The sequence below is a fragment of the Eremomyces bilateralis genome (genome assembly GCF_010015585.1).
Source record: "Eremomyces bilateralis CBS 781.70 unplaced genomic scaffold P152scaffold_9, whole genome shotgun sequence".
Classification (NCBI taxonomy): Eukaryota; Fungi; Ascomycota; class Dothideomycetes; order Eremomycetales; family Eremomycetaceae; genus Eremomyces; species Eremomyces bilateralis.
Window position 1 is genome coordinate 198,316 of NW_022985075.1, and position 26,781 is coordinate 225,096.

The 26,781-nt window shown below is 53.2% G+C and overlaps 10 protein-coding genes across 10 annotated transcripts; 6 read left to right on the forward strand and 4 right to left on the reverse strand.

Annotated features, from left to right (window-relative positions):
* Positions 1-86: 86 nt before the first annotated feature.
* P152DRAFT_458345 (xanthine dehydrogenase) lies at positions 87-4,608 on the reverse strand. The gene is made up of 4 exons (XM_033679432.1): positions 4,250-4,608; positions 3,992-4,195; positions 1,990-3,941; positions 87-1,941 (listed from the first exon to the last, which is right to left on the reverse strand). The coding sequence occupies exons 1-4, from the start codon at positions 4,481-4,483 to the stop codon at positions 255-257; spliced, it is 4,077 nt and encodes a 1,358-aa protein (XP_033534134.1). The 5' UTR covers positions 4,484-4,608; the 3' UTR covers positions 87-254.
* A 241-nt stretch (positions 4,609-4,849) lies between these two features.
* P152DRAFT_416640 (uncharacterized protein) lies at positions 4,850-5,866 on the forward strand (the record flags this gene model as incomplete). Its single annotated transcript, XM_033677072.1, has 2 exons — positions 4,850-5,266; positions 5,335-5,866. Coding segments are annotated over exons 1-2 (825 nt in total), but the record flags the coding sequence as incomplete, so codon positions are not given.
* Positions 5,867-7,289: 1,423 nt separating this feature from the next.
* On the forward strand, positions 7,290-8,769 carry P152DRAFT_458346 (uncharacterized protein). The gene has a single exon (XM_033679433.1). The coding sequence runs from the start codon at positions 7,570-7,572 to the stop codon at positions 8,503-8,505; it is 936 nt and encodes a 311-aa protein (XP_033534136.1). The 5' UTR covers positions 7,290-7,569; the 3' UTR covers positions 8,506-8,769.
* P152DRAFT_397040 (vesicle transport v-snare protein VTI1) lies at positions 8,715-9,548 on the reverse strand (the record flags this gene model as incomplete). Its single annotated transcript, XM_033676392.1, has 3 exons — positions 8,715-8,802; positions 8,861-9,270; positions 9,369-9,548. The coding sequence occupies 3 exons, from the start codon at positions 9,546-9,548 to the stop codon at positions 8,715-8,717; spliced, it is 678 nt and encodes a 225-aa protein (XP_033534137.1).
* A 940-nt stretch (positions 9,549-10,488) lies between these two features.
* P152DRAFT_473671 (uncharacterized protein) lies at positions 10,489-11,750 on the reverse strand (the record flags this gene model as incomplete). Its single annotated transcript, XM_033681263.1, has 2 exons — positions 10,489-10,865; positions 10,919-11,750. 2 exons carry the CDS (start codon positions 11,748-11,750, stop codon positions 10,489-10,491), a joined length of 1,209 nt encoding a protein of 402 aa, XP_033534138.1.
* Positions 11,751-14,908: 3,158 nt separating this feature from the next.
* Positions 14,909-15,967, forward strand: P152DRAFT_396614 (AAA-domain-containing protein; the record flags this gene model as incomplete). Its single annotated transcript, XM_033676367.1, has 1 exon — positions 14,909-15,967. The coding sequence occupies one exon, from the start codon at positions 14,909-14,911 to the stop codon at positions 15,965-15,967; it is 1,059 nt and encodes a 352-aa protein (XP_033534139.1).
* Positions 15,968-15,983: 16 nt separating this feature from the next.
* Positions 15,984-17,043, reverse strand: P152DRAFT_458348 (PHF5-like protein). The gene has a single exon (XM_033679434.1). It carries the CDS (start codon positions 16,746-16,748, stop codon positions 16,449-16,451), a length of 300 nt encoding a protein of 99 aa, XP_033534140.1. The 5' UTR covers positions 16,749-17,043; the 3' UTR covers positions 15,984-16,448.
* A 36-nt stretch (positions 17,044-17,079) lies between these two features.
* Positions 17,080-18,568, forward strand: P152DRAFT_416653 (uncharacterized protein). Its single transcript, XM_033677073.1, has 4 exons — positions 17,080-17,187; positions 17,258-17,738; positions 17,813-17,881; positions 17,929-18,568. Exons 1-4 carry the CDS (start codon positions 17,171-17,173, stop codon positions 18,343-18,345), a joined length of 984 nt encoding a protein of 327 aa, XP_033534141.1. The 5' UTR covers positions 17,080-17,170; the 3' UTR covers positions 18,346-18,568.
* A 172-nt stretch (positions 18,569-18,740) lies between these two features.
* Positions 18,741-20,578, forward strand: P152DRAFT_458349 (alpha/beta-hydrolase). Its single transcript, XM_033679435.1, has 9 exons — positions 18,741-19,151; positions 19,232-19,316; positions 19,375-19,516; positions 19,576-19,585; positions 19,653-19,973; positions 20,023-20,087; positions 20,147-20,179; positions 20,244-20,294; positions 20,349-20,578. Exons 1-9 carry the CDS (start codon positions 19,020-19,022, stop codon positions 20,521-20,523), a joined length of 1,014 nt encoding a protein of 337 aa, XP_033534142.1. The 5' UTR covers positions 18,741-19,019; the 3' UTR covers positions 20,524-20,578.
* Positions 20,579-23,916: 3,338 nt separating this feature from the next.
* P152DRAFT_341683 (sorbitol dehydrogenase) lies at positions 23,917-25,675 on the forward strand. Its single transcript, XM_033675333.1, has 4 exons — positions 23,917-24,104; positions 24,210-24,580; positions 24,627-25,038; positions 25,087-25,675. The coding sequence occupies exons 1-4, from the start codon at positions 24,000-24,002 to the stop codon at positions 25,378-25,380; spliced, it is 1,182 nt and encodes a 393-aa protein (XP_033534143.1). The 5' UTR covers positions 23,917-23,999; the 3' UTR covers positions 25,381-25,675.
* The last annotated feature ends 1,106 nt before the right edge of the window (positions 25,676-26,781 follow it).

Genomic DNA, 26,781 nt, shown 5'->3' on the forward strand with positions numbered 1-26,781 from the left:
CCCTTTATTATCTTGGATTGGCTCCCAATTTTCAGGGGCTAAGTGGCATAGAGCAAACTGATTCACAAGTTGAAGAGTGGTGGGGGTTGTCGTTGGGAGCTTTGTTTATGATTTTATGCCGAAATGATTGTCTGCGAGATACCCTTCACGCATAGCTATTCCAACAAATTTAGTCCAAATAACAGTGTCGGACCCCCCTCACCAATAGGCCAATTCAATTCCCTGAAATCGTATCCTGACCAAGATATCCCAATCTAGATGGAAACGAAAAAGCTCTTCTCGCCCTCCTCCGCGTTGACCATACTCCTCTTCACAATCGGATCCGCACAGCTAACCCTGATCCTCTCCACCGTCGCCGGACTCCTCAAACTCAGCACCTCCTCCTCCCCAAACTGCTTCCTCGCCGCCGTCAACGCCTCCCGAATCGCAAAGAACACCGCGCTCCCCATAAACAGTGGCGGTTCCCCGACCCCCCGACTCCGCTGGATCGTCCGCAGATTCTCCCATTCGACGTCCTTGAGTAGCGACACATTGAACTCCTGCGGAATGTCGCGGAAGCCCGGGATCTTATACGCGCCGGGTCCCCGCGTGAAAATCTGCCCGCTCCCCCGATGCCAGAGCATCTCCTCAGTCGTGAACAGCCCCTGCCCCTGCACGAAGGCGCCCTCGATCTGGCCGTAGTCGACGGCCGGGTTGATCGAGCGCCCGACGTCCATCTTGATATCCGCGCGTAGGCACGTCCAGTCGCCCGTCAGCGTGTCGATCTCCACCTCCGCCGCCGCCACGCCCTGCGTGAAGTAGAAGAACATCTGCCCGGTGTTCGGGCCCCAGACGTAGCCGATATCCGGGGTGCGGTAGAAGCCTTGCGCGGACAGGTTCACGCGGTCGAAGTACGCGGCGTGCGCGAGCTCCTTCATCGTCGCAGTCGGTCCGAGTTTCTGGCGATACGGCTCCAGGCGCTCGTTCAGTTGCTCGCAGGCGTTCCAGATGGCATAGCCGTTCAGGTCGGACGAGGCGGACGCGGCGGTCGAGGAAGTGTTGGCGACGGTGTTGGTGGCCGTCTCGGCGACGAAGACGGCGTCTTGTGGGACTTTGAGCGCCTCCGCTGCCACCATGATCATCTTGGTGTGCAGGCCTTGGCCCATCTCGGTGCCGCCGTGGGCGAGGAGGATGGAACCGTCATGGTAGATGTGGACGAGCGCGCCGGCTTGATTGAGGAAGAGGGCGGTGAAGGAGATGCCGAACTTGGTGGGGATGAGAGCCAGCCCGCGCTTGTTCCATTTGTGAGTCTTGTTAAACTCCTCGACGGCTTTTTTGCGGCGCCAGTAGTCCGACTCTTCCTGTACTTGCTGGTACATGAGCGGTACATACCAGTCTTTGAGCTCCTGGTTGAAGTGTGTGGCATCGCCACGCTTGTACATGTTGATTTCCCGCAGCTTCTCCACTGGCATCTTGAGATGGTCCGCGACCTCGGACATGTAGGACTCCGCGATGAACAGGCCCTGAGGTCCGCCGAAGCCGCGGAAGGCGGTGTTTGAGACGGTGTTCGTCTTCGCGACACGGCCTCGCACGTAGACGTTGGGGATTTTGTAGACGCCATCACTGTGCGAGAGAGCTCTGTCGACGACAGCACCGCTGAGATCTTGGCTCCAGCCACCATTGGAAAATACGTCGGCATCAAACGCCTGGAGTTTGCCGTCATTGTTCACGGCGACTTTCCATCGCGCAAGGAACGGATGGCGTTGGCCAGAGGTCACTATGTCTTCATCACGGTTTAGCATGCATCGGACCGGTCGGTTGGCCTTCTTCGCAGCAGCAGCACAGATTCCCGCCAGTTGGATCGATCTTGTCTCCTTGCCTCCGAAGCCGCCACCCATTCGTTTGATTCTTGTCACGATCTTGTTGGCATCGACGCCAGTGACTTGGGCAACATAGGTTTGACTGTATCGCAGTTAGTACAGGGTAGAATACCTAGCGCTGTTCACTTACGTCTCCGCCGGATTCTGGGTGCTACTGAAGACTTCCATCTCCCCATCTTCAGGCTTCGGCACAACAACGCAAGCATTGGTTTCGAGGTAGAAATGCTCTTGACCACCCATCCGTACAACACCCGTGAAAACATGATCCGCCGCAGCAAACGCCTTATTCACGTCTCCCTTATTAATATATCGGTAATGGTCGAAGTAGCTTTCCTTCTCAATTGCCTCCTCGATCGTGAAGATGGCAGGAAGGTCTTCATACTCGATCTGGACCGCCCGGGCCGCGTGTTCGGCTCGTTTCGCGCTGTCTGCGAGGATGACACCGATCGGCTGACCGGCAGTGAAGACCTCGTCGACGGCGAAGAAGACTTCGTCGCAGTTGGGCGCACCCCACCAGTTGGCTTCGGGGTTCGGCAAATCGTTATGGTCCACCCAGGCGTACACTCCGGGTAAATCAAGAGCATGAGAAGGGTCAACCTTGAGTAATTTGGCATGAGCCTTGGTGGAGAGCACCAAGCAGCCATAGAGCTCGTTCTTTTGCACTGGGATGTCATCGGTGTATTGTGCTTCGCCTGTACTTTGTTTCATCGCCGCAACATGCGTCCGCTCCTTTCCGAGATGTGTCTGCTCATAGGCGATACTTGATTTGTGGTCTTTTTGTCCGGTCGATATCATCCGTTCAATTTCTCCAATCGCCTCCTTATCGACTTCCGCTTCTTGATCCTTCAGCTCATTCATGACCTCATGATAAAACTTGTAGAAGAAGCTTAGCGCAAGCGTCTTGCGGTAGGTTGCCATGCCTCCAGGTACACCAAAGCGAAGGTCGAAGTCTTGCTCTAAAGCATTCATGACCCCTTCGAGGGTAGCAGGATCCGTCCATTCCTTGCCAGTGAGGAACTCCTTCGCATTCTTCGCAGCGACAGTGGTCGGGGCCATACCACCGTAGACCAAGTCAACGCTGTCAACAACATATGCATCATTGATCGTGACGCGTAGGGCGGCGTTGACAATGGCGATATCGTCATCTTTCCTCTTGGCCTGCTTGTATGCGAGTAGGTACTCGCCCTTCTCTTGCGCAGCGGGTATTCTAATGCTCGCAATGACGGCATCAGGTGCAAGTGCGGTTACACGATAGCCTTTGAAGAATTCGGACATGGGGATTTCAACCGTCTTGTCCAACGACTTCGCGACGAGAATCGCGTTCGATGCGACGAACACTGGGTTGAGGTCAGAGATGGGTGACGCAGTCGCGAGGTTGCCCGCGGGTGTTCCAACATTTCGGATCTGTCTTCCAGCAAAGTACCGCAGTTGCTTGAGGATGGCAGCAAATGGTTGGGCTCTTGCTTCGCCGTAATGCTTCATCGCCTCCTTTGCAATATCCTCAAGGTCAGTCAGGATGACATTGCCGCCAATCTCCAAATAGTCTTTTTCGAGTGAGTACTGTCTCAACTCGGGGATATCTCCAACAAACACTGACACTGAATAGTCCATCGCTTTGAACTTCACCTCGATCTGTGTCTCAGTGCTTCCACCGATGATCTTTGCGGAGGGATATACGCTCTTGATCTCGAGAAGCTCCTGCAATGTGCCCGGTCGGTACCATCGCTTCCGCTTGTTGCCAAAGGCCAGGGCTTTGAATTCGTGTTTACGGAGGGCCGGAGGGAAGATGAGTTCGGTTTCTGGGTTGTATTCGACGAAGCCAGGGGGTGTAAATCTCTTCTTCGGTTCGCTGTCTCCGTTGATGCCATCGGCGCCATCTGCTCTGCAGCAACCCCCTGAGCCTCCTTTCTCCATGCAGCACCCACTTCCTCCTTTGGCACTAGACTTGCCACAAGCACTGAAGGTTTGAGCGGCGTCAAGGATGGGTCTGTATCCGGTGCATCGGCACAAGTTGCCGTCGAAAGCTTCTTCCACATCGTGCTCAGTCGGATCAGTGTGGTTTCGAAGCAAAGCATAGAGACTCTATCCGGCTGTTAGTCTTCATAATCCATATCTTCGCACGGGTTACGCACCATAACAATGCCAGGGGTACAGAAACCACATTGGCTGCCATTGAACTTTGCAATGCGCTCTTGGGCGGGGTGAGGCCTTTTCACGCTGCCGATGCCTTCGACGGTGATGACATGCTTGCCATCTACGCTCACCAGCGGAGCTAGGCAAGCATTGACTGAGGCGTGGTATATCTTCTTGGTGGTGGGGTTGTATTGTGAGATCACCTTCCCTTCCATCAGTAATTGTTTCTTCACCCCCAATTTTCACCACCCACTTACCACCGTGCAAGCCCCGCAGCCCCCCTCAGCACATCCCAGCTTCGTTCCTGTAAGCCCAATCCCCCTCAGGTACTCCAGCAGGGTAACCTCCGGGTCCGCATCGTCCAGGACCACCTTAGTCCCATTCAGGTAGAATCGCAGGGTGTCGTCATACTTGCCCGTCACGGTGGACAAGCTACGTGCTACGTCTTGCTGCACGGCAGGATCTGGTTCTATCACGATGCCCGGGGCCATAATGAAGCGATAGAAGGAAGGTGAAGAATTCCCGATCAATCTGGAGGAGGCGGCACCATCTTATTATTCCAAAAGTTCAATATGGGCTCGGTTTGGACTTCATGGCTGTCTTTAGCCTTATCTGTGCCGTCTCTAGCGGCGGTGGGATGGATTGGCGACATCATCATTGGATGGAGGCGATCTCGATCTCCAGTTATCAGCCGTCAGGTGCAACGTCACATCAATAATAGCTACATAGCAGCAGAAGTCCGCATGTGGATAGTAACGTACATGGATAGTACCGTATTATTGTGATCCTGTAAGGAAACATTCGTAGTGCTAGATATCTCAACCTTGGAATTGTTCAGTCGCTTTTCAACTGCAAGTCTTTATTCACCCTACAGCTGCCTTTCCACGACCTTTCCAGATAATACGGACTTAGGTTTCGCACACCGGAGAGTAGTTTCTTTTCCATTCCCCTCTCATTTGATGCTTCAGCAGTAACGAAAATGCCATGTCGAATCTGTCACGATCTCACAGTAGAATCCCCATCCGACGTGCTCCGCCTTGACAATATTTTATTTACAGGGCTGCAAAGTTCCGTCTTGCTTGGCTGTCAGGCCTGTTTCTTAATCGAAAGTGGTATTAATTCGTTCAAACATGTAGCCAATATCGTGGACCTGGACATCTCGTCTTCGGTTGAGAGGCATCAGGAGGAGAGACTCGGAGAACGATTGCTATTGCGTGTCACAACAAGAGATATCAATGGTGATGACACAAACCTGGAATTCTATAGTACAGATGGTATGCTTCGTTAGCAATTTCGTCTGTTACATCATGTTTCCGTGGGTGTGAGGCTGATGACCCCCAAGTTAGAATAACTCATCGTTGGCCGCTCATCCCCATAGCTTCCCATATCTCTACCGACTCCTCTTCACCCGGATGTCTCCATCAAGCTCGGAAGTGGCTGGACCATTGCATTCAGAACCACGGTCTCCAACTGTGTCGATCAGGGACCAGGTCCAAACTCCCTACCCGGGTCATTAAAGTCGGCGACGCTTCTACCCGTCCTTACTTGCACGAATCAGCTCCTGGGGAAACTGGCTGTTACGCGACTCTTAGTTACTGCTGGGGAGCGGCAAGAACATTTATCACGACGATTTCCTCGTATTCCCAAAGAAAGACGGGATTTTCCATCGAAGAACTCCCCAAAACATGTCACGATGCCGTCCTCGTCGCCCGAGCTTTATCGATTCCTAATCTTTGGATCGACTCCTTATGTATCCTCCAAGATTCCACCCCGGATTGGGAGTTTGAAGCTGCGAACATGTGTGATATATATGAGAATGCATTGGTCACGTTTGCCGCCGTGGATTCGCCGAGCAGTGATAGTGGGTTGTTCACGTCGCCCGCTTTCAGACGAACTGTGGAAATGAATGTGCAGTTGCAAGACCACTCGAATGCTCATGTGTACGTTCGAGAAACAAGATTACGCGGCAGGTTAGGCTTAGGCTTCATACACGGCTACCCGTCTAATTATGACATTCTCCCGAATGATGGCATACTCCAAACTCGAGGCTGGACTCTGCAGGAGCTAACCCTCTCCACCAGAGTGCTATGGTTTACATCGAGCGAGCTTGGATGGACTTGTTGGAAAAGCTGTGCATGCGAATGCAACCCCCTGGAACGCGAATCCTTCATGGAACCGACGGTATGTCTTTCCTCTTCAGCAGAACATGACTCGTCTGAATGGATGAGAACCTGGCGAGAAATCATCCACCAGTTCACTAAAAGGGATCTGTCCTATCAAAAAGACCGTCTTCCGGCATTGTCTGGTTTAGCTAAGGCGTTCAACCATCATGTAGGAGGTGAATACCTTGCTGGCATGTGGGAAAGCAATCTTACCGCCCACCTACTTTGGTCCAGTTCTTGGGAAGTCAACCACGGACCTTCATCGCAGGCCTCGACGTCCATGACTCCATACAAGTTAGGAGATCACTATGCTCCATCTTGGTCATGGGCATCCGTTTTCGGTGCGGTCATGTACTTAGGAGTTGACCTACATCGTAACTTTCGGTGGTTCTGGAGGGTGGTGGATGCGAAATTCCATCCCAGTGGAACCAATCTATACGGGCCTGGCAGCGGTTGGCTTGTCATCGAAGGGAACATAATTCCACTTCGTGTCTCCGGGGGCTCATTCTTTTACTCAAGCGGAGGCTACGACGATGAATCTCTCCAATGCCCAATCCACCAATCTTCAGTTCTTCTTGATCCAAGGGTCGACTATGTTGATGACTGGAGTCACATGGATGGCAAGAGGATATTCTTCGTTTTCGCTGGATCGATGGCCAAGAAATCGGAATCAGGAGCTGAGATCCATAAGACATTTTGCGGTCTGGTCATCGAGGATCTGGACGGAGATAAATTCAGACGGCTTGGATACTTGGAATCCCCTTTTGGAGAAGCTGGCATCAAGGGTGGCTGGGACAGTTGGGAAACACTCACGAAACGAAAGAGGATCTGCTTAGTTTGAGTACAGAATATGGCAATCCCGCATGCTGTAAAAATATATCCAGCGCTGTGTCGGTATGTTTACTGACACCAGATTGTTGCTCCTCAGGGACGAGATATCCTGCGGTATCTGGATGTTGGACGGGCGGTTTTTAAAACAAATCGTGACCAATCTCAGGGGCATATCGAATTATGTAAGAATAGGATTGCGGTATTTCAACAAACGGTGGCTTATGTAAAGTAGATATACGGTAACCAATCCAAAAATACACAACTCCAGGAGCAGAGCAACTGACGCAACAACGGCAGGGACCTCAAACTAGGCAAAGAAGCGCAGTGGGGACAAGTCTGGAATGCGGCGATGCCCGCAAAGCAGCGCGGGAGACGTTTGGCTGTGAAGATCGACCTTGCATCTGACATGGGAGTATCACCAATCTCGTACCTATCCCCTGTCAAACAAAGTCGATATCCCCCTCAGCATCTCGATTCTGTGATATTTCCAACCAACTAAGAAAGAAGATGCAACCATAAAGCGCCAACTCAATATGCGATAACATCCATTCTCTCCTAACCCCAATGCCTCCCCCCCGCGCACGATGCATCTTGTCGTCCGCTTCTCCGCCTCCATCCCCGACCTCCCCCTAACCATCCCCTTCCCGCACTCCACCTCCGGCCTCGCCCTAAAGCGCCTCGTCCGCTCCCATCTACCGCCTCTGCTCGCCCACAACCGCATCCGATTGATCCATGCCGGCCGCGTCCTCTCCGACACCGCGCCACTCGCCTCCTCGCTTCCCGCGCCGCCGCCGAACGATCGGGTTCTAGGGCGGAGGGCAGACCACGGGGGGAAGGGGAAGGCGCCCGTTCGCGATGTACATCTGGATGTATTATCGGATCCGTTCGGTTCGGGTTCGGGTTCATCGCATGATGTAGCGAGGGTGTACATTCATTGCTCCGTGGGCGATGTACTATCCGTCTCCGAGCTCGCCGCGGAAGCCACGAACGAGGCGACTGCCCAAGCCGCCCTTACCGCCGCCTCCCACTCCAAATCCACTCGCGATGACTCAGAGGGCTCCTCCGCTGCGGCAGCCGCGACCCCTACAACAGCCACACCGGGGGATATCACCACCTCCCCGCCGCAGGGCTTCGACCGTCTCCTCACCGCCGGCTTCTCCCCCACCGAAGTCGCTTCCCTCCGCTCACAGTTCCAGACCATCCTCTCGCACACCCACACGCCCGACACTATGCCCACCGGCAACGCGCTGAGATCCCTAGAGGACCGATGGCTGGACACGGACTCGTTCGGGCGCGGCGCGGCGGGGGCAGGGGGCGCGACGACAGAGGTACCGGGCGAAGAGGAGGGCGGGGGTTTGGACGATCTGCTGCGAGGGACGGTGATGGGGTGCGTGTGGCCGATGGGGGCGCTGGTGTGGGGCTTTCGGGAGGAGGGGGTATGGACGCAGCGGAAGCGGATTGCGGTGTTTACGGGGATTATGATCAATTTGGCGTTTGGCTTTGTGAAGCTTACGAGTTGAGTGGCGTGGGCGATGGGTGTGGGTATGTATTATAGCAAGGTGTTACGGTCGTGCGGGAATCGAGTGGGATTCCAGCATCGGAGTAAGATGACTTCATGTATTATGGCATCGCTGGGCATAAAGCACCATTTAATCAAACCTGCTATCCCGGCAAAATATCCCGACCAAATCATCCCGTCCCAGAACGCCATGCAGCCATTTCCACCCGTCTACCGAAACTTGCTGGCAATAACGGCAATAATCAAAAGCACCAGCACCGTGATGATCGCAATCGTAATCACCCGATTCGTAGCCATCCTATCGTAACGTTAGCATCCAAACCCCTCCTCGTAATTAGGGAACCAAGGTCCATTACCTACGCGCCATCGACCTCAACGTCTTGATACTCCGGTCTGTATACCCCTCACTCTCCCCCAGCGTATCCCGCGTGTGCATAATCGTATCCCGCTGCCGATTCAAATCTGCCAACGTGTTCGCCCCGATCTCCTCCGTCTGCAGCGCCACCCGCTGCGAGTCCCGCAGCCGCCCGCTGCTCCGCTCCAGCCGGTCCGTCCCCGACAGCAGCTGCTGCCGCTGCTCCACGTGCGCGTCGCCCGTCGGGTCGTCCGTGTACCGGTCGCCGAACAGCGCTTGCCGGTCGGAGGACGCCCGCTTGAGCCGCGCGCCCAGCCCGTCGATGTCGGTTTGGTAGTTGCGGAAGCGGGTGTTCACTTTCGTCTTTGCGGGCGCGGGGATGTTTTGCTTCTCGATGCGCATTTGGTCGAGCTGGGTGCGTCACGTTAGCATGCCGGGTTGTCCTGGGCATTTCACAGACGTCGACCGGCCCGGGTTAGTGCCCGGCCAGCAGAGAAGGAGAGACTCACGATTTCCTTCGCTTCCTCTAGCGACCGCTCCGCATGGGAGATGGCGGCTTTGCGTGGCTCGCCCGCCAGCTCCGGGATCTGGTCGAGTTTCTGGTTCAGGTCGGCTTGGACCAGCTTGAGTTCGGCTTCATAGCTGGCGAACAGCTCGGAACCGGCTTCGGAGTCGATGAGGCCTGACATTATGAGGATCTGCTCGGTTTAGTTCGGTAGAGAGGCGTCTGGGGAAGGTGGATGCTGTCCGAGGGAGGAGAGGTTGCCTGGCTCGGGGAATGCGGGAGATCGGGGTTGGTCGAGGGTGGTACAGGTGTGTCGAGAGCTGGTGTTATATAAGGCCTTCAAGTGGCATTTATACAATATTCTCTCTCCGATAACTTAAATGTGATTGTGATTCTGGGTCTTGGAATGATCAAGTTGGGGAACAGGCACATGCGATGGATCATGTTGACCGATTATGTTGCGGAGGTTGGGCTCAGGGCTTGGCGCAGCCAATCAAAGGCATGGATCCCCCGACTGAAAGCGGAAGCATAAACGTCACTACAATAAGGGTTTCGCTGCCAACGCGTCTTCTCCAGGTAAATCCTCTTACTTTATTACAGGTATGATTTTATAGGTATGTAGTAGGTAGGCAGGTATACTGAGAGGGAGCGGTATGGAATTATAGTATTAAAACTACCTCGAATGACCCTGTAAATCGTCACTATTCGCAGCTATATTGCATGGCTGGAACCTCCTCATCAAGGGAGGTAAGAGATACCTATCTCTACGAAGTCACGCACCGAATCGACGAACATGATGAACAGTATGACAGGTGCTGAAAGCGAATTCCAGTTTCATAGTACTTAATACCGTTACCTAGAGGACAATATCATGATAAAAGCCCGGTGACAATAGTATCGGCGATATGTGCTTAAAACAGAAGGCTTGGGATTCGATGGGCAGACCATAGAAGCAATGGACGCATCATTTGTGCAAGCATACTACTATAGAAAACGCCAGGCTAGACAAACTTGGGAATAGCGAAGTCATCGCTTCTGCATTGGATTTGTACCGTCCACCCCATTTGCCTGTCTGAACTCTGACGCCGTTCGCTCAAATAACGGACACTCTCGACGCTTCCTTCCTACGCCACCTCCTCCACCATACGCGAACTCAAACCTCTCACCCCCCTCCCACTCGGACCCGTAAAGACCCTCCCCACAGGCGCTTCTAACCACTCATCCGGCGCCGCCACCGCTGTCCCCGTCGCGCTCTGCACGAAGCGCGCGTACAGCGGCGGTGCGCGGACGACGTACTCGCCCCCCTCCTCGGCGGCCTCGGCGGCGATCTCGGCGGCGGACTTGTTGCGGCGCTTGGGGGCCTGCTTCTTGAGGAGGCGGTTGATCGTGTCCATCTTCTCCTCCTCGTTGCGTTTCTCGCTGAGGTTCTTGCGGCGGCGGGCCATTTCGACGCGGCGCATGGCGTGCTCCTCGGCGGTGAGATGTTTTTTCTTTTGGGCTTCTGGGGGGGGTGTGAGAGGCGGGGGTGTGGGATGGGGTAGGGGCGGAACTTACCGTTGGATAGGGCCATTAAAACGCCGTCGGGGATCAAAGCGGCCCGTTGTCGACGTGTCAACTTGGTCAGATCTGGGGTATTGCTCCTACTCTTCGATGCCGGCGTTCGGCCGTCCGAATCGAGGTCGTCGTCGTCTTCACCCTCGACATCTTCTTCGGCTAGATCCTCATCGCCTTCAGCTTCCTCACCCTCCGCGTCGTCCTCCTCCTCGTCATCCTCTTCCTCCAGATCTTCTTGGGAGTCTAACTCGGAAAGCTCGTCCTCGTCATCGTCATCATCAGGCACGACCCGTGAATTCGGAACTGCACTTTTCGCGTCCGGTGGAGTGACCTTCACCGTCGGTTTGGCTGGGGGAGCTCGAGATCGTGCGGATGGGGGTGGCCGGGGTGGAAGGTCATCCATGTCCACGTCGTCTCCGTCTGCATCATCCTCGGCATCCTCGCCCTCCGCGTCCTCCATATCCTCATCGTCGTCGTCGGGAGTTTTCTCCTCGATGTCGTCCGCATCGTCCTCATCGCCGTCTTCGCCGCCGTAGACATCGGTCGGCTGCTCGCTGTCCATTTCTTCGTCCGACGACTCGACGATCGCTTTCCGACGTCCGTTACGGACGGGCCGGTTGATGGGCCCGGCGTCGACGTCCCCGCCATTGATGACCTGTCTTAACTTGCTCGGGGGAGCTTTGACGGTTAGCCTGATGGATTGACGAGAGGTGTCGGATGATGGGTTGGTTCGCTCGATGCTTGCTGACGGACCTGCTACACCACGTCGGGGACGGCTGGATGTTGCACTTGAGGTTAGCTCAGGACGGGAACGAAGCTGTCGAGACGACATTTGTCTGGATGCGTGGTCTAAGAGCTCCAAATGAAGAGAGGGCTGTGCATAGACTGTAGAATGAGACGAGAGCTGTTTGCGACGGAGAAGAAGTGCAACGGAAATCGCTATCTTTATGGGTGGGTGAGATTTTGCAAAGTGACCAAAGTCAGGAAGTGGTGAATGGAGCCGCTGGGCGAAGTGAAGTTCAAGGCAAGCGATACGATCGGGGTGTTTGAAAGATGTGGGAGGGGAGTGGGCAGCCATGCGATTCCCAATGAAACCAGAGACAATCAGGTTGCTGATGCAGGTACCGTATACAGGTGACGGGATACAAGGACACACACACGGCTAGCTGGTGACACCCTCCATAATCCCTAGCCACTCACCTGCTTTGCTCCAGGAATGAATGCGATGAATCGGAGCTATCGCCGTCAGATTCTCCAGCATTGCTGTGTCTCGCCCTCTTAATTGGACGGGCATCGTGGGAATCCATGGCCGAGAATCTGAAATGTTCAGAGCCTTAAGAGAGAAGATGTAAGACTAAAACTAGAGCCGACGCTGCAAGCCTCCCGCGATAATAGGACAAGGAATGTTTGGAGATGGAGACCAACTGAACTGAACTTGCTAATATGAGCAATAATATCCCCATGCCCCAGACGTGAGACGGTATCTAACAGCTGCCGTGCTGACATAATATGCTGAATTACTGCCTTACTGCCTAAGGCAAAAGATTCCCTAGTCACGTGCACTCAATCCTCCATGGACAAAGAAAGAAATGGCAAATGCGCGCAACGAATTCAATGTTTTTTGGCCCTCCTGAATTCTTGCTACCTGTCTAAAACGCGACGTCCCGAGCCTGTTTAATATACTCTGCCTGGGCTATCCTCCGATGTTATCTCCAATTGGCAGATTATAAGGCGCCCCTTGCCCCTCCACGGTGCCGAATGCCTACCCTCGCGCCGCGACCTCTGGTCCCGATAGCACTTCACCATGTCCGAACCGTCATATACCCCCGTCGATCATTCTCAAGATTGTCATCATGGAGAGCGGCTACACCTAGCCCGGGCGAACCGCGTAGCTCAGCAGTCGACCAAACGGAGTCAGAACCGAAATCAGGATCTCCGAACAGCGAGGCAGCACCGGAAAGCACACCAGCGGATACCTCAGAAAGAGAAGGACCCAGTCCATTGGAGAGGAATGGACCTGCGAGGCGTGGAGTTCGAGTGCACGGCTCGGCTCTAAGGCGGTCCCTCCGAAACGATGAGTGGGCCCAGGAGGTGTCGAAGGTGGAGTTTCCGGAATGGTTCTGGAAGCGGAACGTCACATTACGGGAAGACAACGATCCTATACGGCGCCAGGATGCACGATTAGGCGTTCTAACCGTTGGCCATAATTTGAACGAGCCGGGACTCATGCTCTCCCAGATGCCTATTCGGGTGTCCAAAAACATGCTGAAGGAAGAGGACGCTCCGCTCAGTGACGATCGTATATATCCGGAAACGTCTGGTGTCTATGAATGGCCTGGAGATTTTAGGGAACATTGGCAACCTCCGGCGATTGTCGAGGCCTTGGAGCTACGCACGGCCATGGAAGGCTCCTTTGCTATCGCCCGGAGAGAGAACGGAAGGTACAAAGAGGACGTCAGAGCTCACGTTATTGCACAATTCCCCCATCCAGGTGGGGGATGGTTCTTGGAACAGGAGATCACGGATGCTGCCTGTATCCTCGGCGCAGATATGATTCGTTTGGATGCGCTGGACCTTTCCCAAATGGCCAGGATGTTCCTCGACCCCAATGACACCCGCTCGATCGCCGCGGCTCAAAACTTGGGATATGATACTTACTCGGCTTCGCGGCTCCTGGAGGAGGAGGAGGAAGAAACCGAGGATTTGGAGGACGATCAAGAATCGGACGAGTCCTCGGACCCAAGGCTTGCCCGCGACGACACAACCGGACAATCTCGATCGAATCGAAGAGCGCAATCCCCATTTGGATCGGTGATGCCCACTTTCGCGACCATTTCTGCTGCATCTATTGCCGACTTGGGCAAGAAACTGCAGTCTGGCCTATTCTCTGGCCAGGGACCCAAAGCACTCGGTGTGCCAAAGCAGTTTGATATGAACCAAAGAAGTGCCGACCTCCGACTGACGGCGTTCATTGAGGCGATGCTAGACGGGGCGGCCGAGAAGCGATCGAAGCGGAAAACCCCCCCCGCAACCGAGAATACCTTTTTCTCTAGCAAAACAGTGCAATCTTCTAACGGCATTCCACGGCCAACAGTTTTTCACCAACGTGTAGTGAAACATGGAGGCAATAAGGTTGAACTGGGACTATCATTTATCACCGATCGACAAGGCCTCGATTCCCTCCGTCCGTCGCTGGATAAGCGCGGTCCGCGCACCGTCATCTGTGTCCGAGACATCAAAGAACTTGCCATGACCGAACTCGGCGAACAGTTTGTCACCAAGCTGGTGGACGTGGTGGAAAGACGGAGACAGGAAGGCCACCAGATCCTGATCGTCGGAACCTCATGCTTCAAAGGACCTGTCCAGGGCGATATGAAAGCCACGGTTCGAAACTTGGATTCCCCGACTGAAGACGTGCGGTTCGGACTTTTTAGGCAGATGCTACTGACTCCTCACCATGTCAGCTCCGAGACCCGATGGAGCAACGAGGAAGCCAGCGGCAGTCCACAGAGCGACAATACTTCGAAACCATGGCCCAATAAGACGGAAACAGGGCCTACAGAGCTTCCAAAGCCCACAGCGGCAGAGGAACAGAATCAGAAACAAATTAAGTCGACCCTGGCGACCCCGGAAAGCGAAACCGGTGGGAGAATAGGCATTCGTGGTCAAGAGAGCCTGTGGGATAATCATGAGGCCGATCGGATTCTGGATCTAAATCTACGACATCTGCACCAGTCGCTCGAACATTTGGCAACCAATTCGGAATTGACGGATCGAGTGGAATGGGCAAAGGGACTTAATCCGTCATTACCTATGGATGTTCGGATACTTCAACATCGCATGCTCTCGGCGGATGAGGTACAACAGATCCTCATCACTGCTTTGGGCATCTGCGGAACATCCTCCATCACAACAGACAAGGTACAAATAAGCCATGTCCTAGCGGCCGTGACTCTCCTCAAGGAGTCCGAAGTGGAGAAAGTTGCATGGATGACACAATTTGCCAGCGAGCAAAACGCGAAGCCAGTTTTGCAATCGAGAAGTCAGCCAGATGGTGCCAACAAGATCAACAATGCGAAGCTTGAACGGATCAAGCAGACCGCTAACCGATATGAAAAGAAGCTCATGGCTGGCGTCGTTGAGCCCGACCGCATTCATACAACCTTCAACGATGTCCATGCGCCCAGCGAGACGAAGGATGCCTTGCGCACCATCACCTCGCTTCAACTTACCCGACCCGACGCCTTCCAATATGGTGTGCTCGCTCACAACCAACTAAGCGGCCTGCTTCTCTACGGCCCTCCAGGGACCGGCAAGACCCTCTTCGCGAAAGCCGTCGCGAAAGAGAGCGGGGCCACCGTCCTGGAAGTGAGCGGAAGTAGCGTGAACGAAATGTACGTCGGCGAAAGCGAGAAGAACGTCGGGGCGATCTTTTCCCTCGCGCGTAAGCTGTCCCCCTGCATCGTCTTTATTGACGAGGCGGACGCGATCTTCGCCTCGCGCTCCGGCGGTCGGCATCGCGTGAGCCACCGCGAGATCATCAATCAGTTTCTGAAGGAGTGGGACGGCATGGAGGGGGCGAACGTGTTCGTCATGGTGGCGACGAACCGTCCGTTCGATATGGACGACGCGGTGATGCGGCGGCTCCCGCGGAAGATGCTCATGGACCTGCCAACCGAGGAGGGCCGCGAGCAGATTCTTCGGATCCTCCTCAAAAATGAAGCGTTGGATGACTCCGTCTCGCTCACGGAGTTCGCGTCCAAGACGGCGTTCTACTCCGGGTCGGATCTGAAGAACCTCTGCGTCGCGGCGGCGATGGCGTGCGTCAAGCAGGAACCGGAGACCTCGGAGAAGCGCGTGCTGAAGAAGGGGCATTTCGAGACGGCGATCGCGGAGATCAGCGCGAGTGTCAGCGAGGACATGTCCAGCGTGCAGGCGATTCGGAAGTTCGACGAACAATATGGGGACCGGAGAGGGAGGAGGCAGAAGACGTCGTTAGGATTTATGGGGGATGCTCCTACGGAGAGTTCGGTGCGAATCAGGGGTTGATGGACTAGACGTGCGGCATTTGCAAGGTGTTACGAGTTCTGTACAACAATTCCATTGGGATGGCTCCCTTTAACATATCCTGTACTGAGCGTAGTTTGTCTCGAAATGAAGCAGCCATAAACTGAGAGACAACTGTCGATAGTCTAACATGGCGAATATCTAGACTCAAACCCATTTTTCCGTTCACTTCGTAGAAATCGTGACGTAGGCTCATTCAACCTAAGCTTCCTCCTCCTTGTATTCTTCGTCTTCTTCTCCTTCCATGCGGGCCTCCACGAAGCTTGTAGCTAACCGTTAGACACTCCTCCGAGGTTCGTATTGTGACCTGCGCATTGTCAGGCGATTCCGACAGACCACCAGGCGCACAGGTCGAAGTTCTTATGCGCTCTCGCTCCCTTAGGAGTGATCTGGCCCGAAAACACGCCGCTTCTTAATTCCTAAAGAGGATAATCTGGCTCATAACCGCGCCGCATCCCTTCCCCTAATGATTTCTAAAATTCTTCTTCTGATAGAACAGATCCGTTCGCGAGCTCCCCAGATTGATGATCTTCGGGCACCCGTCCCGATCCTTCTCCAGACGCGTGCACTCGAAGCAGTAGAAGGCGTCGGAGATACCCTCACCGCCGCACACAACGCACTTGTTCTGGTAGTTGCCGAAGGAGCACTCGTCGCAGATGCGGACGAGAGTGGTGGGGCGGACGTAGCTGTCGCAGACGGGGCATTTACCGTCGCATTTATCGCAGAGGCGGCCGATGGCGATTCCGGGCTGCTTGCGGCACATGACGAGGTCGCTAGGAGTTTCGTGTTAATGATCTGCTGGATATATCGGAGGATGAGAGAGCAGCTTACGGATGATGGCGAGACATGGTGAAGCGGAGAAGGATGCCCTGACGTCCGCGCGCGGGAGCTTTCAAGTGCGAAAAAGATGTTTCGTAACACTATGTCCTTCTTCAAAGGATATAGAGGAATACAAGAATTGCCAAGTGTATGTTCGTGAAGAGACAAGCGAAGTAGAATAGAATGTAGAAAAAGTGCCACCGCACGTGCTGGGGACTCAGCCCTGCAGGAGTCCGTCGTGGCAACTTTCGAGCTTCAACCCAAACCCTGATATTTCATTATTTCCGTACCTAAACATTCTCGAATTTTCCAAACGCCTGCAGCAGCCCAATCGCTACATCTCGATTCTCGGGCCAGCTAGTCAGTATGGCAGACGACATGCCGTAAGTCCCCATCACTCGGCGATTGCTCAATCCTCCTGAAACCGCCTCCGCATTCTAACCATCCTCCCAGCCTACTGGCCTCTGCCGTCATTGTCCCCGACGCCCCCAACCACCTCGACACACCGAAGTCCGAACCTCCATGTTCTCCAACCCTCAAACGACGCCAATCATCCATCTCCGATACCTCATCGAAGCGTCCACGACTGTCCGTTGACGGCGACGCCGGTCCACGTCGCAATGGGCGGGACGGATCCGAAGCCGCGAACGGGCTGCCGACGCCAACAGATGAACCCGACGACAACCGGCTAAATCGACGAAGATCCGGGTTAGAGGCAGAGAAAGGGCGCGGGAAACGGCTGTTTGGAGCCTTGCTAGGGACATTGTCGCAAAACTCAGCATCGGCGGCGCAACGACGACGGGCGGATATCGACAAGAAGCAGCAAGCCAAGCTTCGGCAGCAAGCTGCGGATTTCGACCAGAGGCGGAAAGAACGGTTGGGGGACATACTGGAGGCGCGCAAGCGGGAGCAGGGGAAGTTCGAAGAGCAATCGGTAAGCTCTTGGGCACGCTGGTCTATCATGATTGGGTGGGACATGCAGAAGAGGCGCTAATTTCTACGTTGAAGATGAGGGTACGGCATTCGAATATGCTTGCGATGGCACACTTTTTGCAGACAAAGACGGAACCGAGGCTGGTAGGTCATTCAACTTCCACGGCTGTCACAGTATCTGACTAGAACAGTATTACAAGCCATGGGAACTGAGCGCGGAGGAGGAGGACATAATCGCGTCGCAAGTTGCCGAAGTGGAAGTCACCATTGACCGGGAGCTGGAGGAGTTTGAGGCCCGTCGACCTGCTGAAGATGAACCACAGAACGGGTCACACCAGGATGGCGTTCCCGGAACAAAGGCAGAGGCCGATTTAGAAACCGAAGAGCCAGGTCAGCAGAATGGTCACCCTTTAACTGGCGCAGACCACGATAGTGCCGAGAAGCCAAACGACGAGGGTGCTGAAGCGGACTCAGGGGAGCACGTGGAGTTCGACACGCAGCAGCCGCAGCAAGTTGAGCTGGAGGCTGTCGTTGAGACAGAGACGAAACACGAGCATGACGACGATGAGGAGATAATGGAAGGTGAAGAAGATACCGTACTATACTAATAGATACCCCAGCATCGGCCGGCTTTATATCGCAGGGGGATGGTCCATTTGGAGATTCTTGTAGCATACCTAGTTCTAGCAGCTTAGGGGCGGGCTAATGGTGGACGCTACATTGAGCCGGCGAACCCGAAAGGCCAAAAGCAATATCAATACCTCACTCGCGTTACAGAGTTTACAACCACACGCTTTTATCAAAGTACTTTAGATTCTGATAGCGATACCTATGACCTTGGGGTCTGGAACAGTCGGATTCCCCCGGACACGGAGTCAACCAGACCCAGCTAACCCCACATAGCCCGAGGTACCGGTAGGATCACGATGTTCACAGTGCATATCTACGTAGCTCTCTTCGAGGCAGTTGGAGAGCTTCGTATTTCGTCCGTGCAAGAGAATCAGGCCAAACGATGCGGTTAACTGCTCGTCCGAATCACAAGGGAAAGTGTCAAGATATTTGTAATCTCCCTCGACATCTCCAATGCCCCGCAATACTTAAAAGGTAACCGACCTCGGTTGCAGCTATTGCGGTGATCACCAAGATTTAGAAGACCACCGAATCGCTGTTGTAGAAAGCTAAGTTCTTAGTGCCCGATTTATCAATTAATCGGAACAAGTCGAGTTTGAATCGACTGCGTGACGTGCATCGAAAGCCAGCAAGTTCATTGAAGTTCCACATCATGAGCGTGAAGCCGATTGATCCGTTCTCGGACCCGCGCATTACCCATGAATATGCGCAGCTGAACGGGCAGAGGTATCACTATCTGTATGGAGTGCCAAAGTCGGGGAAATGGCATAGGACTATTTTTCTGGTATGTGGAATGGCCCATTGTGCAATAACCTCAGGCTCCTGTCCGTGGAAAAGACGATAATATATTGATTGGCGAACCAGATCCATGGCTTCCCGGATATTTCTATGGGATGGCGATATCAGATTCCGGTCCTGCTTGAATTGGGGCTGCGCGTTGTTGCGCCAGGTTAGACCAACCTCAGTAACGTGCTCCCGCGACACCTAGACTAATACCAGTGATTCAGATATGATGGGCTACGGTGGAACCGATGCTCCCCAGGTTCCTCCCAATCTAGATAAATATACGTACAAACGAGCCGCAGATGATTTGGCCGAATTGGCGCGGCAATTGAGAGAAACCCAGATCATTCTTGGAGGTCATGATTGGTATGTCTTCTGCCTGTGATGAACCCCTGGAGAAAACAACAGGACTAACCGACCATCAGGGGTGGAATGGTTAGTTTAGCCTTTCGCAGGTATCAAGAGAGGCGTAAGTAATCGAGATTGACAAATTGTCCTTCAGATCGTGTACCGCTTTGCGAACTGGTATCCAAACCTCATCTCGCATCTTTTCTCGGTTTGTACCCCCTACCAGCGTCCCAACAAGACGTTCTGGTCGACGGAAGAGTTCGTGAAGGGACCCCTCCCGCAGTTTGGCTACCAGCTCCATCTCGCCTCTGGAGAGATCGAAAAGAACATCAATACGCCCGAGGGCATCCGCCAATTCTTGAATGGCATGTACGGTGCTCGTGGGCCGAACCGCGAGTCGACGTTTGACCCTGTCACCGGAGTTTCGTTCGAAAACCTTCCCAAGGTTGGGAAGACGAAGCTGCTCACGGACCGAGTGAGTTATAGATCGATGATGAAAGCATGGTGGGCTAATGTGATATCAGGAAATGGACTACTACACGCAAGAGTACTCCAAACATGGGCTCAATGGTCCTGTGAGCTGGTATAGGTGAGTTGGAGATAGCTCATCATCAGGAAGAAAATGATATCTGACACATGCATTGAAAGGACGCGGGAACCAAACTGGAGAGACGAATTGTCGTAAGTTTGCGGCGACTCGGATGAAGAAGCTAAGGTAACTCTGAATTCGCTGACATCTCGGAAGCATGGAAAAAGCTACACTGGACATGCCTATTCTATTCATTAGTGCGACACAGTAAGTGGCTCATGGAACAACCATCGTACTGCAGGCTGCTGAAAACCGCGTTAGGGATGCCGTCCTCACACCGGCCATGGCGAAGAACATGTCCAGGAGTTTAACGAACCTCACTATGCGGGAGGTCAAGGCCCAGCACTGGGCGTTGTGGCAGAAGGCGGATGAATGCAATGCTCATATCAAGCAATGGATCCAGGAGGTCGTGCTCGGGAAGCAAAGTAGGCTCTAGGATAGGAGCCCATCTCGGGCCGGGGATATCGTAGATACTCTTGTCTCCCCGTGCAAATGCAGCGTGCCAATACAGATATCTCCGTGATCTGCATTTGTCATAATATCCGTCCAAATCCGTGTCGGAAGCTTCCCATTGCACCAATGGTTGAACCCGGACCACTTGGATTGAGAGCTAAACTTCCCAACAAAGCTGTTGAAATTGTTGAGGTCGATGTTGGAAGGATGCCGGTCGGCCTGATTTGTATAACCCACGATGAGCATAATTCTGCTCCAACCTCTTTCATTCGTGTGGCAGTTATGGTTCCCGGCTTCCGCCGGTGGTGCACAGATTGCCATAGACACGCGCACGTCCGGTGGACCACGAGAAACGAAGCGGTGACGGTGAGCTTTTGTGGTCGGGGGTAATCATCTCCATCTCCGTGACGTCAATAGAGAGCGAGATGATCGGCTTGAGTAGAGTTCTAACGGTCTTAATCTGCGGTAGGATGCGGTGGACTGTGGACCCCTTCGACTTTCGGGGGCTCGTAAGAGCGAATGGCATGTGCCAATGCAGGATACTCACCAAGCTAGGGACAGACCTTGACAGCTTCAGAGCTTCAGAGCTTCAGAGCTTCAGAGCTTCCAGTCAAACAGGGAGGCCTGCGGTCCGACGACCAGGTACCGCTACTTTATTCCTGTGCCCTGTGGTACCAAGGAAACGGACGGTGTGTTGGCTTTCCACGTGGTCGTATCGAATGACCGTGCTGTACTGCGATGTCGGGTTAATAGGGGGCTAGGAGCGAGGCTCGAGAATATAGTAGAATAATGGTACCTCATGGTAGAAGTCCGACAGCTGATTGGAGCTCAAACATTCTGTAGTAGATCATGATTCACCGTTGGTTCGCTCTGAAGGATAATGTTCGTGAAGAATGAAGCTTAGCGAAGCTGGGGCATGTACCTTAGGCGGCATCATAGATTTCCTCAGGGGTTAGAAAACATGCTCAAAAAGGATCTGGGAGCGGTCTGGGAGCACTCGAATACATTCCGTAGCGGTCAATCTTTCGGAGAGGATCGTGGTTTAGCGCTTGGCAGTCCCTTAGCTTAAGAAAGGCAGCGATTGACGCATGCCGATGCAAATGCATGCGAGACTTGCGGAAGAATGGTCGCTAGGTCTTTTTTTATGTCGTGGTGCCGCGAAGCTAAGTCGACATCATGATCGTATCTGACGCCAGGCTGTCCGACAGGTACTCTCCTCTGTTGAGGATGGAATGACAAACGGAGCCCCGTTGCCCTCATCGCTGCGGAATGTCGATAGATGAAGTGAAGAAGTATAACTTGATATTGACGATCTTCCTCTAGAGCAGTATCAAACAGTGGGACAGCTCCCATGCCTCGGCGGCATACCTTAATTCATGTTGCTGAGATTCGAGATCAAACGGGAAGCACTGGACGGAATGACGATGGTGCAATATCAGCTTTTTAGCTTGCCATTCCAACGCAGGCAAGGCTCGAAACAGTTCGAATTCGCATCACTCGGAGCGGTCTTCCGTTTCGCGTACCTGGCAACAGGGTTATTGAGGTTATGCAACTTCTGGAAGCTTTGTTGCAAGGGATGCCCTGATACGGAATATTGGAGTCCCCCTGTCCAGATTGGTCCGGGTAATTTCGAAACCACATGTGGAGCCGTTCTCTTTGGCAGCCTCGTTTGACATTATTGCCAGCAGTTCGGAGTCGCCGTTCATTGGGCGGAAAATCATCCATTATACTCCCGAGTCCTGAGCATCTAGTTTCGCAATCCGTAGTGAGCGCCATGCTCTGGGATAGAAAGTGGATTCTGTGTCAGAGTCCACCGTTTGTTCCCCAGCGATCCCTCTCCGCCATCTCACCGAGCCTTATCGACAAGGTCATTGATGGGTCACGATGTATTACTGCGCTATCTCCCAATCGCAGAGGAAAGATCTGACGTTTCCAATGCTAAGGGTCCAATTGCGGATTCATGGCGGCATCCTGTACTCCAATCCTGCAGGTTTACACGGGCAGATGGGAATCACGGCCCGGCTCTCAGCCACTCGATGTTCTTATAGCCGCAGTAGGCACGGTAGTAATTAGGTACTTTGTGCGCCAGATTCACATGAAATCGAACCGTGGACTAAATCTGATTCGGGTCAACCTGTAGCTCGAGGCAAGTGGTTCTCTGTACAGAGTACACAGCAGCCAGTAGTAAGACCTTGTGGATGTTCTTGTGTAGCGGGTTTCGACATGGGGGGTTTGCTACCGTGGCTTCTGCATGTCTCCCGATAACCTGGTCCATCAACTGGGGTTTTCTGATTTGATGATAAGGTCGAAGCGTTGACTGTCGACAACTGACTTTGCTGAGTGTTGTCTCTGCCAAATCAGACTTCGATGTTTCTAATTAGGGAGCTACTCGCCTCTGGTTTGAGCCTTGGAGGGCCTCGGCAATCGGTTTCTCATCAGTTACTTCAGCACCCAAGACAAAGCCAAATGGTCTCGAACATGACCATTTTAAGTCCCTGTCGTGAGGCCGAAGGAACCCATCTTAGCATTCCCTAGCGCATAATGCGTTTCACTTATATGTCGGTTTCTAGACGTGTATCGATGGGAACATTACTGTAGACGCAACGAATCGAAACACCGCCGATAGCAGGACCGAGTTCCCGGCGGGTGTTACCGGTTGAACCGTCGAACGGCCGAAGCCTCGAAGACGCTAAAAGGCGGTCGGTTTCCACTAATTGAGTGGGCTTTGATCGTCATCGTAGTGACACGGACACTCTAAGAGTTCCACCATCGAAATATTGGTGGCATTCATGGAAGATCCGTTATTTTTCTCTTGTATGGTGGAGGAACTATCAGGCCAATAGAGTTAGCCTTCGCTTCGTTTATGCTGCTCCCGAAAGCGCTGTCCAATGCAACACTACCTTATCGCTGTTTCACAAAGAACACTGATAGACAAGTGCAAGTGAGGGCCGAAACCACCGAGAAGTCCCTGTAGTTAGCCACCTTCTGCCGGGTCTGCCCTCGTCGGATGTACAATGCATGCTACTACCAAAACAACAAGGTCAGCTCAGATCCTCGCCAACGTGGAAAGCTTGTCGATTTCATTCCCAGAGCAGCGGACAGAGACCAGCATCGGGCCAATACTGAGCCCGCTTACATCCTGTAGCGTTCCAGCCTGCCAGGGAGCTTGGATGGACCATGTAGATTTGCGCGAACGCTGGTCCTCGTCTGCAATCCCGCTATCCTCCCGAAGTCCCGAAGGCTCATCGAAGCAAGGAAAGGGGAATGAGAAATGGAGTTCAGAATGAAGGCTCGCACGGTGTCATTGCGTTGAGCCCAACAGGAATTTATATCATCTGCTCCCACGCCCTCCGTGGGGTTTGGACGTCGTAAGTCGAATTCAACCTCTTGTATTCCGCATTACCTCTTTTCTTTTTGCGGCCCGCTCCTTCTAGTCGCTTAGGCGTGGTTCGATTCAGAATGGCTCCCACAGCTCTCGCTGACCTGTATCCAATCCCAGCCCGGCATTACAACAAAAATCAAGTCCAAGCGTCGGTGCTAAGTGGTCCAAAACAATTGTCGCTGGTATGTATTACCCCATCGTGAACATTCGTCTTCCAATCCCATGCATCGATCTCGTGGGGGTTTGTCATGTGTACCTGCGTCAACCTTGCTCATTCTCCACGTTAGGAAACACGAACTATATCCGATCCCGCACCCCACGAACTCCAGGTCCAGATCAAGGCTACTGGCCTCTGTGGAAGTGATTGCTCCTATTATAGCAAGTTCCGCAACGGAGACCTGCAGGCCCATGAACCCTTGACTCTTGGCCATGAATCGAGTGGTGTCGTCGTTTCCATCGGGAGCGCCGTCTCGGGCTTCCAGATCGGTGACAGAGTAGCACTTGAAGTGGGAGTGCCGTGCGACAACTGTCGGTCATGTCAGCGTGGTCGATATAATCTCTGCCCATCGATGCGATTTCGAAGCAGTGCTAAGTCATTTCCACACTATCAAGGAACGCTCCAGGACCGGATAAATCACCCGGCGAAATGGTGTCACCGGTACGGTATCCCCTTGAATATTGCAATGCAAAGCTAATCCCGTCAGTGTCCCTCCACACGTCTCCGACGAAGCTGCCGCTCTGCTAGAACCTCTGTCTGTTGCGATCCATGCAACAAGAAGAGCCACCATCGAACCTGGAGATACGATTGTGGTTTTCGGAGCGGGCACGATCGGACTCCTCGTCTCAGCAATGGCTAAGCTAGGTGGCGCCGATGTAGTCATTGCAGATATCGACAGTGGTCGTGTTGCATACGCGCTCATGAAGGGGTTCGCGTCGAAAGGCGTCGTCGTGAATCAGTACAGCGATGCATGCCATCTATCAGAGCAGCTCCAAGCGGCCAAACACGTTTCAGACGAGGTCTTGCGAATTGCGTCATCGGGCGAAATGGACTTTGAGGGGGCTGATGTGACTTTTGATTGTACCGGAAAGGAGATATGCATGCAAGCCGGGCTACATGTAAGCGCGACGATACCGACATGTCAAAGACCAAGCTAACGACTTCAGACGACTCGTCCAGGAGGACAGCTTGTGATGGTTGGTATGGGTACACCCATCCAAACGCTCCCAATGTCCGCTGCGCACCTCAAGGAGGTGGATATCATTGGGATTTTCCGATATGCCAACACCTATCCCACCGGTATCAAGCTACTCTCAAGCGGCCAAATCCCTTGTCTTGACGACTTGGTGACTCATCGGTTCGAAGGGCTGAATACCGTGAAAGAGGCATTTGAGCTGGCTGGGAGAACGTCGGACGACCAAGGTCGACTGGTTCTGAAGGTTGTCGTAAAGACGGTTTAATGACAGAAGTTGCGGGGATTGAGCTTCAATCAACAAAGACTAGATCAAGGAATAGACTCGAACAAATAGATGGAACTGGGTTTACGGAATAAGGGAGCATTATGCTGAAGGGAAAGAAATTGGACATTTCGGTTTACAAAAAAGGAAACAGACTGGTGCGCTACATGGAGTGAGGTGGAACATGACAGGAATGGCATGACCATACGATTTTTGGGTCATGGATAAATCCACGGTTCCTACATCAAAGGGGAGCACTATTAGTCTTTAAATCACCTAAATCCACCATCGTCTGGCAACGAGTGTGCAGAAGTTGAAGTTGCTGTGCTGTGAAATTGGTGTGAATTTGGTGGGGGCTGAGAGAGCTAATAGAACAATTTGATAACTAACTTAGTTAACTTAAGTTAACTAACGTAATCCACCAGCGAGTCGCCCAAACCACCGAGTCGCCCACTTCATCTCCGTAACAGCGATCATCACGATTTTTTCGCAATGTCTCAACAACAGAGCCCTCAATTACCTTCAAATGAAGCTAGAATGAACCTAGCCATCCAGACTATCGAACAAGACCAAGTTCAATCAATTCGAGAAGCTGCAAAAGCTTACAACGTCCCGTGGAGTACCTTACGTGACCGCCGCAACGGAATGACTGCACGAAGCGATTGTGTCCCGAATTCGAAAAAGCTCTCAAATATGGAAGAAAGGGTGATTATCGACTACTGCCTCGATGTCGACGCGCGCGGATTTCAGCTCAATTACGATATGTTGCGAGATATAGCCAACAAGCTACTCAGCGATCGCGGTCAGGCTCACGTTGGTATCAATTGGCCGTCAAGATTCGTACAACGCGTTCCAGAGCTCAAAACACGTGTTAATCGAAAGTACGACTATAAAAGAGCCCTGAACGAAGATCCAGAGATTATTGGCGCGTGGTTTCGCCTCGTACGCAACGTGAAGGCAAAATACGGTATCCTGGATGAAGATACATACAACTTTGATGAAGTTGGCTTTCAAATGGGCGTAATCGGGACGCGCATGGTCATCACGGGTACCGAACGACGTCAGACTCCAAAAACCTTGCAGCCAGGCAATACAGAATGGGTGACATCGATCATTGCTGCCAGCGCGCAAGGTTGGATTGTCCCACCCTTCATCATCTTCAAAAGCGCTCGACATTACAATACCTGGTACGAGGCGATTGCGGATAGGCCTGATTGGGTTCTATCAGTTAGCGAGAAGGGCTGGACGTCCCTTGAGCATGGATTTGAGTGGTTAAAGCATTTTAATCGCTTCACAGAAGACCGTACGACTGGCGCCTATCGGCTTCTGATTATGGATGGCCATAACAGCCATGACACTATCCAATTCCAGGATTTCTGCAAGGACCAGAAGATTATTACTCTC